The sequence below is a fragment of the Cylas formicarius genome, unplaced genomic scaffold (genome assembly GCF_029955315.1).
Source record: "Cylas formicarius isolate icCylForm1 unplaced genomic scaffold, icCylForm1.1 PGA_scaffold_1__22_contigs__length_36826433, whole genome shotgun sequence".
Lineage (NCBI taxonomy): Eukaryota > Metazoa > Arthropoda > Insecta > Coleoptera > Brentidae > Cylas > Cylas formicarius.
Genome location: NW_026844264.1, coordinates 20,739,154 through 20,758,466, shown reverse-complemented (window position 1 = coordinate 20,758,466; position 19,313 = coordinate 20,739,154). Strand labels below are relative to the sequence as shown.

At 32.5% G+C, this 19,313-nt stretch overlaps 2 protein-coding genes across 5 annotated transcripts in view; both read left to right on the top strand.

Moving 5' to 3' along the window:
* The first annotated feature begins 437 nt into the window (after window positions 1-437).
* LOC132696394 (small ribosomal subunit protein eS8) lies at window positions 438-1,785 on the top strand. Its single transcript, XM_060661196.1, has 4 exons — window positions 438-477; window positions 800-1,188; window positions 1,289-1,418; window positions 1,647-1,785. The coding sequence occupies exons 1-4, from the start codon at window positions 474-476 to the stop codon at window positions 1,754-1,756; spliced, it is 633 nt and encodes a 210-aa protein (XP_060517179.1). The 5' UTR covers window positions 438-473; the 3' UTR covers window positions 1,757-1,785.
* Window positions 1,786-2,343: 558 nt separating this feature from the next.
* The window catches only part of LOC132697266 (oxidation resistance protein 1), a 69,916-nt gene continuing 52,946 nt past the window's right edge, over window positions 2,344-19,313 (top strand). For 2 of the 4 annotated variants that reach the window (XM_060662617.1, XM_060662616.1), the window contains exons 1-2: window positions 2,344-2,603; window positions 12,913-13,126. In XM_060662617.1, the coding sequence (XP_060518600.1) occupies window positions 13,026-13,126 (101 nt within the window). In that variant the 5' untranslated portion in view covers window positions 2,344-2,603; window positions 12,913-13,025. The remainder of the gene's footprint in view (window positions 2,604-12,912; window positions 13,127-19,313) is intronic. The other 2 variants (XM_060662619.1, XM_060662618.1) reach the window with 1 other exon arrangement.

Here is a 19,313-nt window from a genome sequence, read left to right as displayed (position 1 = left end):
AACCTTTAATTTAGGCGAAGGATACGAATTAATTTTATCGATACAAGTAAAGAAGAAAAACTTTATTAGTTGACCGAATGATCCTGGCAGACTAGCCCAAGAGCATTAAAAAAAAACCTTATTAGTATTGTATTGTTATATATAATATGTATATTATTATATACTATATTAGATAAATATACATTATTATATGTATCATACATATATTATATACTATTACAAATTATCATAGAGCATAAAGTCGATCTTCTTGGAAAAACATTTTTGATAAACCAATAAAAACTAATGTCAAAGCCTAATTTTAAGGCCTTAAATGAATGAGCTAAAATAACTTTGCTGCCTTTTAGCATTTTTAGTTTACGTCTTGAAGGTTACGTACTACGAAAAATCCATACGTAAATGCCAAAGAACGATTCCAATTTTTACTATATCGTTGTAGTCTGTGCTATTGCCTTTCAAATTTCCATTCTAAAATGGGTAAGTGTTTTTCTTTATAAATGTGATAAAATCGTAAGTCATCTAAAAAGAGCTAAACTTTTTTTTTAAACCAACATATTTGAAACATTTTTGTGGATGCCCTTTAGTTATTTAAATCTATATTTTTTGTTATGCGAATAGATTTGCAGATTTAATTTTTTGGTAACCTCATAACCTCAACGTTTAAATTGTATTGTGATGAATTTTCATGTCTGATGACATTCTTGATGTCTTAGAAATCCCACAGCGATCTGATTTTTAATTTAATAATATTTTGGGTACAGGACTTAAGTCTAGTATCTCAAATAACACCTAATTTTAGGTATTAGTAGAGATCATTGGCATAAGAGGAGAGCGACTGGAGGCAAGAGGAAGCCTCTGCGCAAAAAGAGGAAATTCGAGTTAGGTCGCCCGGCTGCTAACACAAAATTAGGTGCGAGAAGAATTCATTATGTCCGAACGCGCGGTGGGAATTTAAAATATAGAGCCTTGAGGTTGGATACTGGAAACTTTGCCTGGGGAAGTGAGGGCACAGCTCGCAAAACTCGTATTATTGACGTCGTTTACAATGCTAGCAACAATGAATTGGTGCGTACCAAAACATTGGTGAAAAATGCCATTGTTGTTGTGGATGCCACCCCATTCAAGCAATGGTATGAGAGTCATTATATGCTACCATTGGGGAGGAAAAAGGGGAGCAAAGCACAGAGTGTAAGTTTATTCTGGTTAGCTAGATACAAAAACAGGTTTTACCAAGTGGTAAAATTCTTGTCTGTTGTATATATACTGACCCTTTATGGTCTTTTGTTAGGCTAGAGAAGAAGATGATGTGTTAAATAAGAAAGTGAGTAAGAAGGTGCAGAAGAAATATGAAAATAGGCAAAAGACTGCCAAAGTAGAACCAGCACTGGAAGAGCAATTTTTGACTGGTAGATTGTTAGGTAAGCCAATGCCAAGCCAATAATAAGGGCAAATGTTTATTTCAAGCGCATTGATATTGAGATGATGATAACATTAAAGCGAGTTTAAGTAATTGGCGTCACTTGTTTTGAGTATGCTTTTTAGACAATGAATGCTTGGTCATAGTTACTCTGATGATAAAGTTCTTTATTATACTCCTCTGTTTTGTTAATAGCATTTTTCATTCAGTGTATTGTTCTTTATTACAGCATGTTTGGCGTCACGTCCAGGACAATGTGGAAGAGCAGATGGATATATTCTTGAAGGCAAAGAACTAGAATTTTACATGCGTAAAATTAAATCTAAGAAAGCAAAGTAAAGTTGTAAAGATAAAAATCTGTTGATAAACTTTTTTGTTTTATTTTAAGTTATGCCTGTACTTCATTTTTTTTACATAAGGATCATGTTAATAAAACATAATTCCCTGCCAGCATGTGACATTTTTAAGGTGTCATACCTAGTTATATTATCTTTTGAGAGTTGAAATCATAAATCCCATAGTCCCACAAGTTTAGGTAAAAAAAATATTGTATAAAAAGTCCAAAAATGTGTATCTTAATTAGGGATAATTTTTTTCCTATCATTTTGGATGAGAAATGCTAATTATATTATGTATTATACCATGTAAAACGTTTGTAGCATTGGTACTATGTTAATATTAGCATCAATTAACTGGAAATTTAACCGTTTGATAGTTAACATTTTGATCGAATTACTAAAATTCAAAGGAACCAACGAATAATCAGTCTTTTTGCGTCCAAATATGCGACACAAAAGTAAACATTCCTCCTAAAGCACGATTTCAGATGAACTTGAACTTACCACTACCTCTGTTTAGCTCGGTGCTCGCTTTTGATCGATGTCGAAGTTGCGCGCGCCGCGAGTAGTGATAAGTGCTGTCAATTTATTTGTATGGAAATTCGTTTCGCGTGTCGGACAGTTTGAAGTGTTTTTCGTATGTTTCGCGTTATCGTCAACCCCGCTTGCCGGAAAATTGTAGAATAGTGTTAATGGAATTATGTCACTATTGCAAATGCGTGAGCTCGTCTTGCAGTGAACATTTGCAAAACCAATTCGAAATGCTTTTTGAATTGCCATGGAAAAAATCGTCAGAATTCTCTTTTCTGCAATAAAAACTGCATGATCAGCAATCGGTCTTTAACGATGTAAGTAATCGTTTTATGGCATCTTCAGCGTTTGTGTTATTATATGGTTTCATCAGTTTTATTTCCAATTTACTAGTTATTGTCGGTATAATTAAATATTGACAATAGTAAAGCATGGTTAAATAATAATTACTTATTATTAGACTGTCTCTCATTGGACGATTTTGCCTTTTAATGAAATATCTATTATCTTCGGTATCTATGTAGCTACGTATTTGTTTCGCAATGTCAAATCATCAAGGTCGCAATAGGGGCGGTTACCCCATTTTCTCCGGGCGGTTTTCCTTTTAGGTTCATGCGTCCTGATTTCCGTGTTATCCCGGTCACGAATTTACGAACGTAGTTTGTTTTTGAAAAACGCTTAAAAATTGATTTTTAATAATAATTTAATATATTAGTTATTGTAATTTAGAATTTTTGTATAACTAAGAGTAGTGTTTATGTTTATATGTTGCAGTAATTTATACAGAAACTTTTCAAACACTCACATGCATTATATCGTTTCTGTAGTAATTTTGGAATAATAATGGATGGAAATATTAAAATAAAAAAAAAACAGATTCTTATTATAATATTTGTTTGCTTCCACATTTATTCAGTGGAAATGTGATGCTTATGAATTATTATATCGCATTGTGATAATTTGGAATTTGAGATTGTAGCATTAGTTTTATCAATACCTGGGTTTATTTATTCTATTTTCCGTGGAAATGGTGAAGGCGACGGAACAGTGAAAACTCGGTTGAGATCCTGGCTATTCATTAAATTTGTTTAGGAATAGGATTAATTTTTATTATAGTGTGTACTAGTGCTTGTTTATAACCATAATACTTATTTACATAATACATAAATTTGATACCTCTATTAAAAGTAAACAAGAATACCGATTAATTCGGTCAAAATAAACCAAAAAGTCGAGCTAAATATTGATATAAATCTTCGGAACATTAATACAATGCAAGCTAAACAAATTCAATCAAGGTCAAAGCTCGTAAAAATCAAGTTTGCATTTTTCTCGCTATGAAAAATATTAGATTAGGCAAATCAAATCAAATCAAATTTTTTATTCTATTATTTTTTACTAGATATTAAAAAGGTCCTTACAAAAAACAAATAACTTGCAAAAAAATATATAAGTTGTGGTTTACATAAAAAAATTGGGTCTTTTAGCATTTAAGCATTCAAGACAGCCGGAAATCAAACTTTTAAAAAGAAAATGACGAAATGAAACAAGCCCGCAGAAGTGGACTATTTCTCAAAAACGTAAAACAAAACCAGAACCTTCGCTTGAATTTGAAATTTGCCGTGTAGAAAAAAATCTGTTTAAACCATAATTGACAATGGTTTTAAAAAATGCCCTCGTTTAGCTCTTTTAATTCATGACAAATGTCGAAAATATCCTATATTAGTTTTTTAAATGTGGCAATGGTGTTTAAAGGAATGCATATTCATTGAACTTGAAGTTTTGTCGGGTCTCCCTTGGATATTGGTTGCGCCGTTGCCCGCATTTAAATTCAAAATGGGACGAATTCAAGTTGTGTGCGCAAAATGTCTTGCTCTTTATTTTGTGCTGCATTGTCCTCGGGGTCTGTTTTGGGTTAAAATAATTCGATATCGTTTAGTCTCCAAAACTCGATATAAAAAAAAGTACACGATGTTAAATTTAAAAAATGTAAATTTAGTATTTGTTGATATTTTGGCAACTGTTCAACATAATAACCACAAAATTGATAGGTACACCGGGAGTTTTTGAGACGAGATAAAAAAGGGAAGATATTAGTATAGTCTTAGGAGCAACAATTTTTCTTTACAAATCAGAAATTTTGACACTTTTGCTATACGTGTCATTTTTATTTTAACAATGGTACTAACGTCGTGCTTCAATTCCCTGTAACTCTGAAGTGAAGGCTAACTTCTTAAAGAGTATTTAGTAACTTTAGTTTACATATTGTCTTCAAAATCCTATTCAAATTAACAGAGGAAACGTCTATGGCATTTCAAATTTAGTTGGTCTGGAGTACAGTGCAGTACTTATAGACTCATGGTACTTATTGGTTTGTTTTTTTTTTGCCGAACAATTAGTTATCAGAAGCTGAATATGTGATTATAAATGCTGTTTATTGCTATCAAGTGGTAATCTGATAACAATTAGAGTGATAAATTGATTTTGGAAATACGACCTTGAGACGCGAAATTAGGAAGTTTAACACGTAACACGTAATATAAATGCCGTGTGCTATCGAAAAGTTACTTATCTAAAAATTTCCATATATCTCCCAAATTGAGAAATTTTGAGGACAAAATTAGCACCACCTTAAGTACCACCTAAAACACTATATAAAATATTCCGAGTTTCTGAGAGCGTTTTAGTATTCAAAGATGACGAGCATTGTTTTGATACCTTCCTATTTTCTGTTTCTGTTCTGTTTCATAAATAGGTTACAAATGTTGAGATATCTTAAAATAGTAGAAAGTAGAGGATAGCAATTCTTCTGATGCGAGCAACTGTGGACTTTCTTTTCCTCCCATACGATCTAAACCACGGTCATCATTTCAGTATATTGCGTGCTGTAGAGAATGAAACAAATACTTTCCTTTTCCCCCAATACAATTTACGCCACCGTCGTAATCAGTTCAGAATATTTTTCTTTAATTTTTTGTTACTTCTCTACATATTACATCAGTGTCGCTAATAATTTAATTTGATTATTGGAAATCTGATCATTGTCCATCTTCACTTTCAACAATCAAATTATATTGCAGGATAAAGTCAGTTACATAGCAATTAAATTTCATTGCAAAATAAGGAACCTGCCTGGAAAAAAGCACTTTTCGCAATAGTTTTCAGCTTGTTTGTAAAATAAAAGATGGAATTTCCCTAGTCCGTTTCACTTTTCGTTTGGGTCTTTTAGAAAATGTTATAGCAAGTTTTAATAATTTATGTTGTTAAATTATTGGACTTTTCTCTTTATGATTTTGATAATATCTATTAAAAATTCTTCGTCCTTTTTAACATTTTCTTAAATTATGGAGATAACCATGCGGTACTTTAGTCACGGTTTGGCAGCGATCAGATATTATTTTTGCTAGATTTTAAATACTGATGGTATTTTGACGTTTGTCACTTCACTCGGTGAAAGTAGTATTCTTATCGTTTCTCAAAAATGTACCCAAAACGTGAACAGTCGTAGAACACGTGTAGTATGCAACACGTTGATAAACTTGTGCTTAAAGTGTCATTTATAAAACTGGTTGCATGATATATTATTAGAAAAATGTAGTGTACTTAAAAACTGTTAGTAAGTATTAAGTTTATAAGTGAATTGAATCATAAAATGATGAATATCTTATAATAATTCCTTATTTCATTTATATTAATTTTGTTTTCTAAAATCTAAAATAGAAAGATTAGGAAATTGCGAGGGTCTCGAAAATTTATTTACTGTTTTTAACAAACAATGAAAAAATTATTGAAAATGTTCAAAAATAAAAAATCCCATGTAGAAATAAGGCAGGGTTCCATAAAAAATTAATTTTAATAAATGGTTTAATCGTAAACCGTATGATATAGGTGAGTGTTACTATAAAACCAAATTTTTGCCAGTTATAGTAATAATACTTTCTGTATGATTATGGTTATGGTTTAAAAAAAAAAAAAACATCTTGGAGAATATTTTCCTGGGCACCATCAGAGACAGTCTGCAAGAATCACTAAACAGCGTCTTGATTTTTATTCATATGTTGTTTCGGATTGAAATCTAAGCGAGATTTTGACGTCCTCTGCTTATCAGCATATGTCGCGAAGTATTACTGGTAAACAACGGTTTGTCCCATTTTCACCGTAAACGACAGAGTCAATATTTATTTTAAGTCGTGCACGACGAATTTGTATATAATAATTTATTTAGTGTTTAAGCGATTTATGACATTTGTGTGTTGCGCCATCACATCAAGTGGCTTTTTTCACCGCCGGACGCTGGCCGTGACATATATATTATGACCACCACATTTGCGGCAAGTGCAACGACGAGGTTTCGATCCCGTCTACAGTCCGTGGGAGCTATTTCCGAATGAAAAATAAAACAGTTTGGGTCTCCGATATTAATCGATAACCGAGACGACTATATTGTTGCCACACCCACTTTCACAAATAATTATTAAGGTTAAAGGTGCTCGGTTGTCTTAAGGTCCAATGAACAGTGACACGTGGTAACCTACTTTTCAATTTAACTCTTTTATGCCCACATTATAGCTTACCAATACTTCCATGTTAGAATCCGATGGCTTATTGCATCTTTTGCCTACACGCAAACGCAGAAGCTGCATTTGGTTCAGTTCAGCCTAACAAGCATAACAAAATAAAGAAAATCCATAGGAATCGCGCAATTTCAGGGTACATATTAGAGTTTGGGAAAGTTAGGTTTTAACCTATCCTTCAAGGAGACCCAAAGGATCTATTGTAAGTTCCTTCAGACTTATATAGAGTTTTATGTGAGTTCGTCACTCTGATTTGATTCTACAGGGTCGATAGTGGTACTTCGGTGTAACTCGTAGCCTCAGGTTTGGTTGCACATGAAAACGCATTTTCTATAGGTTTTCACATTGGCATAACACCTGCGTGGTTTTCGTTTTGACAGAATCTGCACTCTGTGTTTTCTTCAATTCCCATTAGGCTTCTCCTAAATGCGATCTTCCTTTCATAGCTTGCCAGATCTGCTGAGGAATTCCTTGGTCTGCTGTCATTTTTTTTTCCTTCATTTTTTTGATGGGTTTCGTTACCCCACAAAAGCGTTGGGGTCCAATCAGCCGCGTCGACGAGCCTTAGGGGGCTACTTCGTCGGTGCTTTCGTTACCTCGGTGTCATTAGTGCCGTGCGATCCTCATTCTAGTTTAGTTTAGGCGGATTTACTGTTACACGCGTTTCAGCTCCCTGCTCGGGTTTATAAAAGATGATAGATTCTGTGTAACTTGGCGTGCCTATGTTGGTTTTAATTCTGAATCGTGTGCCTGCTAAATCCGAAAGACTTACCTGGTTCTATGTTCCGGCGCGTTGAAATCATTTGACTTTGCCGACTTTGTCTTGGGAGACGTTTTGCAACATGCCAGCTTAAGTGTGCCCAAACCCCCTTTTGGGTGCGAATAAGCTGGTTGACATAAAAGTATGGCCACAAATGCAAAATTGTAAAGAAATTAATGAAAAAAAAAGCGGAACTAGACCTAATCAATCACTTATATTTTCACCGATTTTGAGATATATATGGTATGCGAGCTATACAATCAGTAATGTCGAGAATTAAACTATTCATTTCAAGTTCTGTATATTTTATCAATTTTGAATTCTGGGTCTTATTAAAAGTTCATTTCCAGTAGGCAGTAAAAAAAGTTTAGTCACTATTATAACATTTTGTGATAGAAGATTCCCTAAGTTTACACAACTGTTTTTAGGCTCATCCCAATCCTGGATGTTTCATAAGCTGCTAAATCTTATTTCATTACGTTCGTTTGCAGAATAAGAAATTACTCTTTTAAGTCAATCCTAATAAAGATAGTGATCTTCTTTAATTCTACTTTTCACGGTTTTTAATAAAATTCAAGATTAGTTTTGCGCTGTGTAAACAAGTTAACCTGATAATTACTTTCCCACTTTTTATCCATAAGTAACATTTAAAATAGTTTAATTTAGAGATAAATAAATTTGTTTTGAACCTAAGCATTTTTCGATATTAATGGAATATTACTAACTATTGGAGAGCAATCTAACCTTGAGTCGCTTTATCGCTGATATTTGTTGGCGAACAGTCACGTTGATAAAAATATAAACGTAAATTCTACTGCCGATCTTGCTTTTCTATTTTATACCTCATGGGTAAGTTGGTTACAACTATGGACAAACCTAGATAATTCACACTTCAAAGGAACTAAACTGCTGGGTGGTCTGGAATTATTCTGTTAAATATTGGGGTAATTTCAACTTATATAGAGTACCCCCCTGGGACCTTCGTTGATCTGTTATAGGAAAAGTGTAATATATATTTAATCCTGTTGTGCCAATAAATGCTGTAAACAAGTGCTTCAGACGCATGACATCTTGTTTAATGGTTTCTTAAAGCAAAGTCTACAGAATTGTAAAAGCATCATAAAGCACTAGCTTGTCAACAGTTGCTCGGGTGGTTTTATGGTTTTTACTGCACGCGTTAAAGAACTTATCTTTAAGAAGCAAATGACGTATCGTTCATTAAAACTGCGAATAAACACAACTCGGGATGGCAAATCTTATCGCAAAATTGAGACAAAGTGCGATATTGTAACTCTCTGTGATATTGTGATAGTTTGGCATTTTGGTAATTATGTAAATTTATTAAATGCTATATTAATTTTTAATAATCTTTTGCGTAAAAATGAGTAATTTCAAAGTTGTCTTTTGTAGTTCACTATAACGATAAGACACTCAACTTGAATCATCTTGCATAATGATATAATAACAATAAATTTAAGTAAAACGGCTTTCGTTATGAAAAAAATAAAACTAAAATTGAAAGTCACTGAAAGGTATATTTTGTTTATTATTAGTTGAGTATAAAAAGGCATGAAAATGTTTTTTTTTTTAATTTTATTTAATTTCCGATAAGATCGCTATTAAGTTCATTTTTGTTTTCCATATTTTGTAGTAAACTCTTACTAATCTAAATTTACTCTTCTACTGCTGACTACAGCAAACATTGTATATCTAAATAAAGTTATAGCATTAACATACATATATTATATACATATATTGTATAGCTTTTTACTATTATAACTGTGGATACAAGAATAACTGCATTCCTTTTTTGTTTAGATAAAACATGTTTCGCTATTTGCTTCTAAGTGCATGGCTTTCCATTGGGGTGTATGTGCTTGTGTTCAATTCAAATAGATAGTTTTGCTGCTTCTCTATACTGTACAAATATCTAGGGATATATAGATACAGATAAATTATGACTTTTGTGTGTTGGGCTCAGGACCTGATTTTTGATACTTATACAGCGTGTTGAAATTTGCACAATATATTTAGTAATTCTTAATACTTTATTAGGAAGTTGTTCTTTAACCAAAACATTATTCTATAGATAGAATTTATCTAAAAAGCGCGAATTAAGTATAATTCATTCATAAAATAACAGAAACTTTAGCAATAAAGGTGGAGAATTTCGTATTGGATTCAATAAGAGTTTCCACATTACAACCTGAAATATTTTTGAAACGCCACTGTATTTGTTTATTATGACATGAAATTTCTAACCTCAAAACATAAACAAAATTATTCATGGTCATACGACTGAACAACGTGTAAAAATTGTGAAAATGGCCGATCAATGACTCGCGCGCAAAATCGACCTTCTGAGAGGACAATTTGGAATGTGGTTTAAAAATTTGAGTAAACTGGATCTGTAACTAACCTCAAAGTTCCTCAACGTGCTCGTGCAGGTCGGCCAGATCAAAATATTGCCATTGTTCACGAAAGTGTATCCGAAGATCCAAACAAATCCTGACCTTACGTATTCAACCACACAGCGAATTTTACCAAAAGACTTGCATCTAAATTCATATAAAGTCCAAATAACTCAGGAGTTGAAACCTCGAGATCATCAACAGCGCCGCATGTTTGCAGAATGGTTACGAGAACAAGGGGTTCATTTTTCAACGAAAATCATCTTTAGCGATGAGGCACATTTTCACGTTGGTGGCTTTGTAAACAAACACAATGCTCATATTTGGGGATTAGAAAATCCAAGAGAGATTGTTCAAAAAGCAATGCACCCTCAAAAAGTGACTGTTTGGTGCGCATTTTGGTGCGGAATAATAATTGTCCCTTTTTTTTTTCGAGGATAATGCGGAGAACGCTGTTTCGGTTAATGGTGTTCGCTATCGAAACATGATATCTGATTTTTTCTGGGAGCAGTTGGAAGGTATGGACATTGAAGATTTGTGGTTCCAACAAGATGGGCCACTTGTCACACGTCCAGAGAAACGATGCAATTGCTGCGGGGCAAGTTTCCTGGTCGGATTATCTCACGTAACGGCGATATCAATTGGCCGCCGCGATCATGTGATCTTACTTACCTAGATTTTTTTTTGGGTATTTAAAAAGCAGAGTGTATAGAAATAAACCAAAAACTATTCCAGAGCTGAAACAGGAGATTAGGTGCGAAATAGCCGGCATAGAACTTGAATTGTGTCAAAAAGTGATAGGAAATTTCAATAAACGAGTTACGTCATGCCACATGAGTCGCGGGAGTCATTTGAATGACATCATCTTTCATACCTAATTGTAATACACTAATCTAAAATGGCAAATAAAAATGTTTGTATATTTTTATATTCTTCCGATTTTTTTTTTATTATTTTAATGTGGAAAACCTTATTGAATCACCCTTTACAACAACATAAACCAGTGGTGGGGAACCACGGCCCGCGGACCGGACTTGGCGGGCGGGCCCGTTTAAGAATGCCATATATTGATCATATACCTAATATTGTTGTAAAACTAGTAAATATGATTCGTTCCAGAGGATTATTACATCGCCAGTTTCAACAGTTTTTGGAGTCCGTACATGCTGAGCATTCCGATATCCTGTATTATTCTAAAGTTCGTTGGTTAAGTGTTGGAAATGTATTTGAAAGAATTTGGGATTTAAAATACGATATTTTGAATTTTCTCCTTGAAAAAGACAATTTGACGTCTTAGAAAACGAAACGTGGCTTTCTGATTTCGCTTTTTTCACAAACTTCCTCGTACACAAGAATAAACTTAATCATTTTCCAAGAATACAAGCTTTAAAATTCACTATATCAAACAATAAGATTAAAAAAATACTAAATTAATTTGAGGAAACTATCTTCAGAATTTGAAAGGAGATTTCAGGATTCAGAATTTAGTTTTTCTGTGACTTTATTTAATGTTAATTACGAAGAAGTTGATGCAAAATTTCAACTTGAGTTAATCGAACTGAACTGTAATACCTGAAACGAACTTTTCATACAGTGCCATTACTAGAATTTTATAAAAAATTAATTGCAGATAATTTCCCAAATCTAATTACTCATGCAATGAAGATAATGACAATGTTCGGCTCATCTTATATATGCGGACAAATAACAATGAAGCTTAGGAAAACTTCTTTAAGAAACAGAATTACAGATGAGCCCCTTTCATCAGTTTTAAGAATTTCTGCTTCGCAAATGGAACCGGACTATGATGAAATTGCACCATCAACCACTAATAACACCAGAAAATAAAGTGATAATACTTCACATCAAGAACTACACTAAATTCATTTTATATTTTGTGTTTATAATTTTCTTACCATTTGCTTTTTTGCTATTAAAATAATAAGTGTATGTAATAATATATGTGTATGTTTATAACAAACTATTCTTTGGCCCGCTACGATAGTCTAGTTATTGCAAATGGACCGTCTTAAAAAAAGTTTCCCCACCACTGACATAGATAGTTGTGATCGACTGTAAAATTCGTCATTCACTCTAATATTGATAATAAATTTCTTAGCGAACTACTAACTATGAAAAAAAGAATTTATAAAGGGCTTTATTGATATTCAAGTTATTGAATTCAGGAATCTTAAAACACCAATCTATTATATGTAAGGATCGCAATTCCTATTATTCGCAGCTTCTTTCGATTGTGAAATTCTGTTTTTTTAATGGCTTAAGGTATTTATTAAAAGTACGACTTCAGTATTCAGAGCATTTATTGTATTTGCTCCAAGCATTGCCGACCCTTGTGATCGATAGCCTAATTCTTCTCTTACGTGTGTAAGTTGCCGTTTTCTTGACATGATCGTGTATAAATTCGAAATTTGAAAAGAATTGAATTCAAGATTTTTTGAAAATCCACATTCTCTGGGAATATTGTATAGTTTTGCTCAAACACGCGATTTTAAAAATTTTGCTTATTTCATTAATTTCTTGTTTTATTTTAATATTTTTAATTAGTTCGACTGCTTGACTTTTTCGGTAATATTAATTTAATTACAACTATCTAAATTGTTCACTGAAAGATGTCGCTCTATAGTTTTGAGAAGTAACAATACGTTGATTCGATTTCCTACTTCTTACGTTGTTTTTTTACATAATAAATAATAATAATAAAAAAATCTTAATTTTTGCTTTAATATGTTGCCAACAATTTCACGCAAGCTGTTAAATTCATTCGAGATGAACTTGTTTGCTTTTCGAGACTTGATTTTTATTTTTAAATTATTTTTGTTTAGTTTGCAGTTATTATTTTAATGTTTTGTTTATTTTTCAGATTATTTTCGTTCCGCCGGTGTCGTTTAAGTAGTGTTGTTTGTTTACTTTTGCCGTCACCGGGCCGAAATAGAAATTCGCGAATGAAATAAATTATTAATTCCTCTATCCAATATGTCGGCCTATTCGGACAACCAGATGAGGGAACGACGTTCGTATTCCGTGGGCGCAAGGTTATCTTTCCGAGGCCTGTTTAAGAGTGCCCATCACGACCAGTGAGTTTTTTTAAATTTTTATTGTTTTATTTCTGTTTCGACGACTGTCGAATAAACAACGGTAAGCTACGCGGTGCCAGCTTAAGGACTTTGTTCACAAGTTGTGATTTTGATATGATTTTACCTATAAATTTTGTATATAAAGGATCTATTCGCGGATCGAATAATGTAGTACCTAATGTTTTATGAAATATTAAATCTTTGTCTTCTAAATACTCATTAAGTACTAAAATAACAACTTTGTTGTATTCGTCATGGTTATTGTGCTGATTGATATTAATTTCGTCATATATTGGACAGCTTATATTAAGTTTTGTTGATTTGAACAAAATTTAAGATCCTAGTGCACCGTTTATTGATTCCACTGAGGTGTCCTCAATTGGATTAGTAATATATTGACAGGAATAGGTTGTCAAAATTAGAGAGTTTCTTCTTTTGATTTTTAAAAAAATTGTTAAACCAATAAGTTAAAATTGGACGATGCGCAATTCTTCGGAATAAAGTAAGTTTGTAAATTGATTTAGGCTTAATTCCTGACAACTCTATAATTAGAGCATTTAATACAATTAATTTTACCCATCCGATAATTTAGGGGGTCTGGTTTGACATACTGCTTAATTTTACTGACTAACAAAAATACGGGACTTTGTACTAAGAACATCTAAAGACTTGGTTGATTTAGTTATCATTTAGAATATGCCGGCGTAAAAGATATAAATTTATGTTCTTTCCTTTCTCTAATCTGATAATTATTTAAATAAATTCACACAGGATAAGATCAGGTAAAAAAACTTCAAAACAAAATTTCACAATAAACAAAAACACCAATTTCAGTAAATTAACTTGAAGTTCATATTAAGTCTGTCAGAAGAAATGGGGATCAAAGGGTGAACTATCTTCCTTTTTTTTATTATATTTTATTATTTTTTTATTTTTTTGACCAAATGCCATACAGAAACTGTGTTTAGATACGATTGTGATATGTACCAAATTTCCAAAGCATCATAATGTCAAAAAGTCAACTGCTTTCTGTAACGCCCTGTATGTTATGGGAAACCCATCGAAAACTTCGAAACTAAAATATAAAATTTAGTAAAAATAAAATGTATTAGGAATATTGTAACTATGAGACACACAAAGCTTCAAATTGCCAAAATTCCTAATACTTGATTAACTATTATTAGTTCACTAATTGAATTGATGTACTCTTTATATTTGCTATGTCTTACATACAAAAATATCCCGATTTAACTGCGGCAGTCGTCCTGAGTAGTTGGAAAAATGGAAAATCAAATACGTTTTGTTATTTCCTTCTTTGTGTTGTTTTGTTTAAAAAGACCTTACGCATGGGTCATAAATATTGCACTCGTATTTGCCAACCAGCGTCAATGTTGCACCAGGATTACAGCAAATGTTGTTTTAGTATTCGTCATTTATAAGATTCTTTTAATCGCCTACGGGACACTGACACTTACGCTTTGTGTAGAATTGTTGAATTGAAGTAAATTTTGTATTTTTAGTTCTATTGAATTTTGCGTAAAACTAGGGTATATATGTTTTTTCACTCACTAATAATAACTTAGGCGTTATCCCGAGAATAATAATAGATAAAGTCTGTTCATAGATATAAGAAAGTGACTAACTGATACGAATTAAGGAAAGGCCCGGGCAAGCTGTAAGAATGAAATACGGCCGAACAGGTCCGTACTTTGCTTAGAATTTAATTATTTGGGGTTTTGTTAGGAAAGATACTAAACAATATTTATTTATTTATTTATTTATTTATGTATTTATGTTTAAATCTAAAATAAAATTACAAATTATTTTTATTACCTACTTAAATTACTTAAAATTATTCACATAATATATCAGTATCACTATCATCGCCTGTTCTATATTCTATATTATTTGCAATAAGGATATACGATTGTTCTGCTTTTTCTATAGGTTTAACAGAATTTGCCCAAGTTTGTGGGGGATGTTAAAAACTTCGGTTTCTATAGGTTTGAGGACATTGGAGTTAACACGGGGAAAATACTTTTCGGAGACATTGAAAGTCCATTTGGAATCCAACCATCTTTAGAGCCAGCATGCAAAATAGTTATTCTTTTACCTCTTTTTGATGGCGCGTTTGTTTTACACTTATCAGTTGAGTCAACCTAACCCTTTTCCGGGGTATCATAAGTGTCGAACCAGGTTTCATCCAAGTAAATAACTGGCCTTTGTTGTTCTCTGTAAATCCTATTTTTTTTTAGATATTCCAGTCGCCATTTCCGAATTCTAAAAGATCCCATTCAAAATTGCCTTTTATCAATTTTTTTAAATCTAAAACATACACTTCCATAAGGTAGTTCGCCACATTTAACACCGGTTTCATCTTTTTCAAGCCTCCTAATTAAGATATCTAATGTAGGCACGCTTTGTTCCTCGTATAACTAATAAATTTTACGCCGTATTATATCTTGATCACTTTCATGTACACTCGAGAAAATGTCAGCATCGCTTCTTTTTTTCCTCGTTCCAGTTGATGTTGGAATTTTCGTCAATGTGGTCGTTTCTTCTAAATATGCTTGCTTGCTGGCACCACGTTCAATGAGAGTCAAATAAACATTGTTTATAACTTCTGTAGTCTCGATAGAATAGTGTTTTCTACATTTGGCGGTAGCATCTCATGAGGTACATTAGACTCGCACATATTTTGCATAATTCGCACACGATTCAACACACGCCGTATTACACACGAAATGAGAATGATTACTAATAAACTTAAACTAAGTAGTATACCAAACCAAAGAATATAGGTATACAATTATTTTCTATTACGGACCACAATTTTACCTGAATTTAAATTCCGAAACTTTAGGTAATAATCTTGTTGCATTGTATGTTAATGACCACCCTTGGATAATCCCATTCAAAAATAATTGGTCACTTTCATATATCTATGAACAGACCATACCACACAGCTCGTGCACTCAATCCCTGCGCCCTTACGTTTGTGGAATATTGAATAGAGCAACGGAATTAATGATAAGTTCTCGATCGCGTCTTATATTGTGATAAAGTTCATTTCTTTACGGTTTGGATTAATGTCGACAATAACTTTATTTTGCAACTTACAAAAAAGACATTTACACAGCTTTCTCAATTAAGGGAAACAGTCTTAACAGATTTTAAATATCTTCTATTATTTTTTGGTTATGATATAAAGATGTGTTTGTGTGTAAGTATGAGTGTATTTTCTTTTTTGAACGACATATAACATACTTGTTAAAAATCATGAAAAGTTACATTTTTCAAGATAAACTGATTTTTAGATGATTTCTGTAGGCATTACCCTAACTCTGGTAGGGGTGTGAGAATACTTGCGAGTTCCTCTTGAAAAACGGGATCAAGAATGCAATATCCATTTTTCCATAGCTCTTATAGTTACCGAGATCTCCTGTATATAAAAACTCTCAAATGTATTCACCATGTACAACGTACATGGTGAATACATGTCGGGAAACACTAGTGCCTTTGTGCGGTTCTCGATATTTTATGCATTTTGTACATTTGTATTTGAAATAAAAAAACATGTTAGACGTGGCAAATGCTATTTCCCAGAGATTGCTAATTAATTTGATTACAGGCTTTTGGTTATATTTATAGATGTAAATCTATTTTGCGATTATTACTAATTGTTGTTTTGCAATACTGCGTTATCTCGTTGAATTGTCTGTTGGAGTGTTTATGACTTTGAATTATCGTTTATCGAGAGAATAAACATATTGTTGATGCATATATTTTTAAATCGGAAATAATTTCGTAGGATTCCTTTAAACATGTCGCTTTTCTTCTTTTGGGAAGTGTTTTTCAATTTGAAATATACGTGTATAGAGATCTAAAGCGAAATTAACTATTATCTTCGTTTACTGGGATTTACCCACACATAGGTTCCCTGTTAAAGTATCATTCATCTCAAACCGTTGTTTAGGTTATTCCATTTCGGCTCATTTAAAAATAATGCAAAATGACAAAATGAAACCTACGGTACGTACAGGACAGCTGAATAAATGTGCAAAGTACTATGTCTCCAAACTTCATCGAGAGTTGCAGTACACAAATAACTAAATTGGTCAAAAGAAGACGATGGAAAATATTTTTAGATTTTCACGATGGTCGCCAAATTTTTAAAATGATTTTGCTGTGTAAGTAAGTATACCAAAAAATATATTGTTTTTAAAGCTAAGCTTTTGTTTAACACTTTTTCCTACCTATACCTAAATAGTGTAATGAAAACCGTATCTCGATATCATTGCCTCACTTATAAAAAAAATAGTTATCATAATATTTAAAAAACACCTTGTTATGTCGGTATTTATTGTTTATTAATAAATAGTAAATAATTAATATGCAAGTATATAGATAGACAGAATATGAAGAGTAGCCTAGGGAAGAGAACCAAATTCTTAAAATCAATATTTCAATAAATATTAAAATATACAAGCAGTCAAATTTGCGGAATTACATTAAATGTGCTTTTATTGAGAAATTTGAGTAATACTGACAGCGCTGCTTTCGCGTAAAACAACAGAGACAATATGAATATTCTTTTTCTACTCCCGTCTGTAAAATACCTAGTTATCCGTTCTAGCGTGCGGGAAGCGTCACTTTACCATGTCAGTTTCGTTTCCCACGAATCCGAGATACTTCGGACATTTTCGGGATTTTATCGCGCGGATTTGGGAGCAATCGAATGTTTTCAGAGATATTTCCCTCGCTTTGAATTTTGATGTTGGTCAATTCCGACGGTCATGTCAGTAAATGTATTTGTGTTGTTTTGCAATGTATCCAAAAACTAACGGTCGTAGAAAAAGTATAGTATGCGATACATTCGGCCAATTTTTTGAAGTCACTCGTTATAAACTCGTGAGTCAAATTCCGTTTACCGTACTTGTTGCAGAATATACTATTATGTCTTAGGATTTCCTGGAATATTGTCTTACGCAAATTTGTCAATAACAGTCTATTTAATCTAAAGTCGAAGACAAGTATACCGGAATCATATTGACAGCTGCATCATTCGCAAAAAAGCATTTTAGTAGTTTTAAGGCATGACTTGCGTTTGCAACAAACACAACTTTCACTGCCTATAAGTATTTTTTTTTCCTCGCTGATCGACTCTTCACATTCTCTCCACCCTTGCACTTGCGTACTGATTATTATGCCCCTACACTTTTTTTCGCTTTTGTATCCTAAAATACTTTTATGATTTTAAAGTCATAAAATTATGGATTTTTCTCACTGAATTTTAAAAAAGACATAAATAACAATTAACACTAATGTAACAGTATCGTTTTAAAAGTTTGTAAAAACTAAATTATATTTCTTATTTTAGCCCAGGAAAAAGATGTCGAGATACGGTTTTGCACTAACGTATTGGGGTATCATTTTTATGGAAAAACAATTGCATTTGTTTAATATCGTATATAAAAATGCACACTAGCAGCATCACTAAGAACTATACATATTACGGATAGGATGATTGAGCAATAGATACTTCTTCCAGTGCGACCAAGTGTACTAAAAGCCTTTGATTCGTTTCAAGTTTTTATTAAAAAAGTGCATTAAATCGCCACCCATCACTTTATCTTGATAGATGAATAAGTGAAAAACAAGAAACACTTGGATAAAGCTTGTTAAAGCTCCTTTTTGAAATCAGTGAAACTAACTTTACGTTTAACTTGAGTGAGACGTTAATATTGATCTTAAAACTTTTCTGTTTGTGGTATTACTTTTTTATGTGCGGCCTAATTAAAAATATACGCGGAATTTTAGATTTACAACAGCATCGCGCGTGCAAAGTGTTTGCGTTAACATTTATTATCAGCATTGCCAGTATTTTATAAACAACAGATTTGTTCTATTTTTTAAAAATTGTTAAGTATCAAAGTTATAACAGCCTCACATTAAATGTGATTTACACAGTTCGAGTTTGATCGATGTCACTAATCAAATCAAAGTGAGCAAAAAACCTACATCTTTTGTAGAAGGGAAATCCTTTACATTTTGCAATTTTAATAGCCCAACAAACTATAGTACATTTTTTAAATAATCATGGTTCATAACCTAACCACAATCTGCTTTTTAAATCGACTTAATACTCGAAGCATGGAAGAAGTAGTTTTGGTTAGTTTTGGTTCCT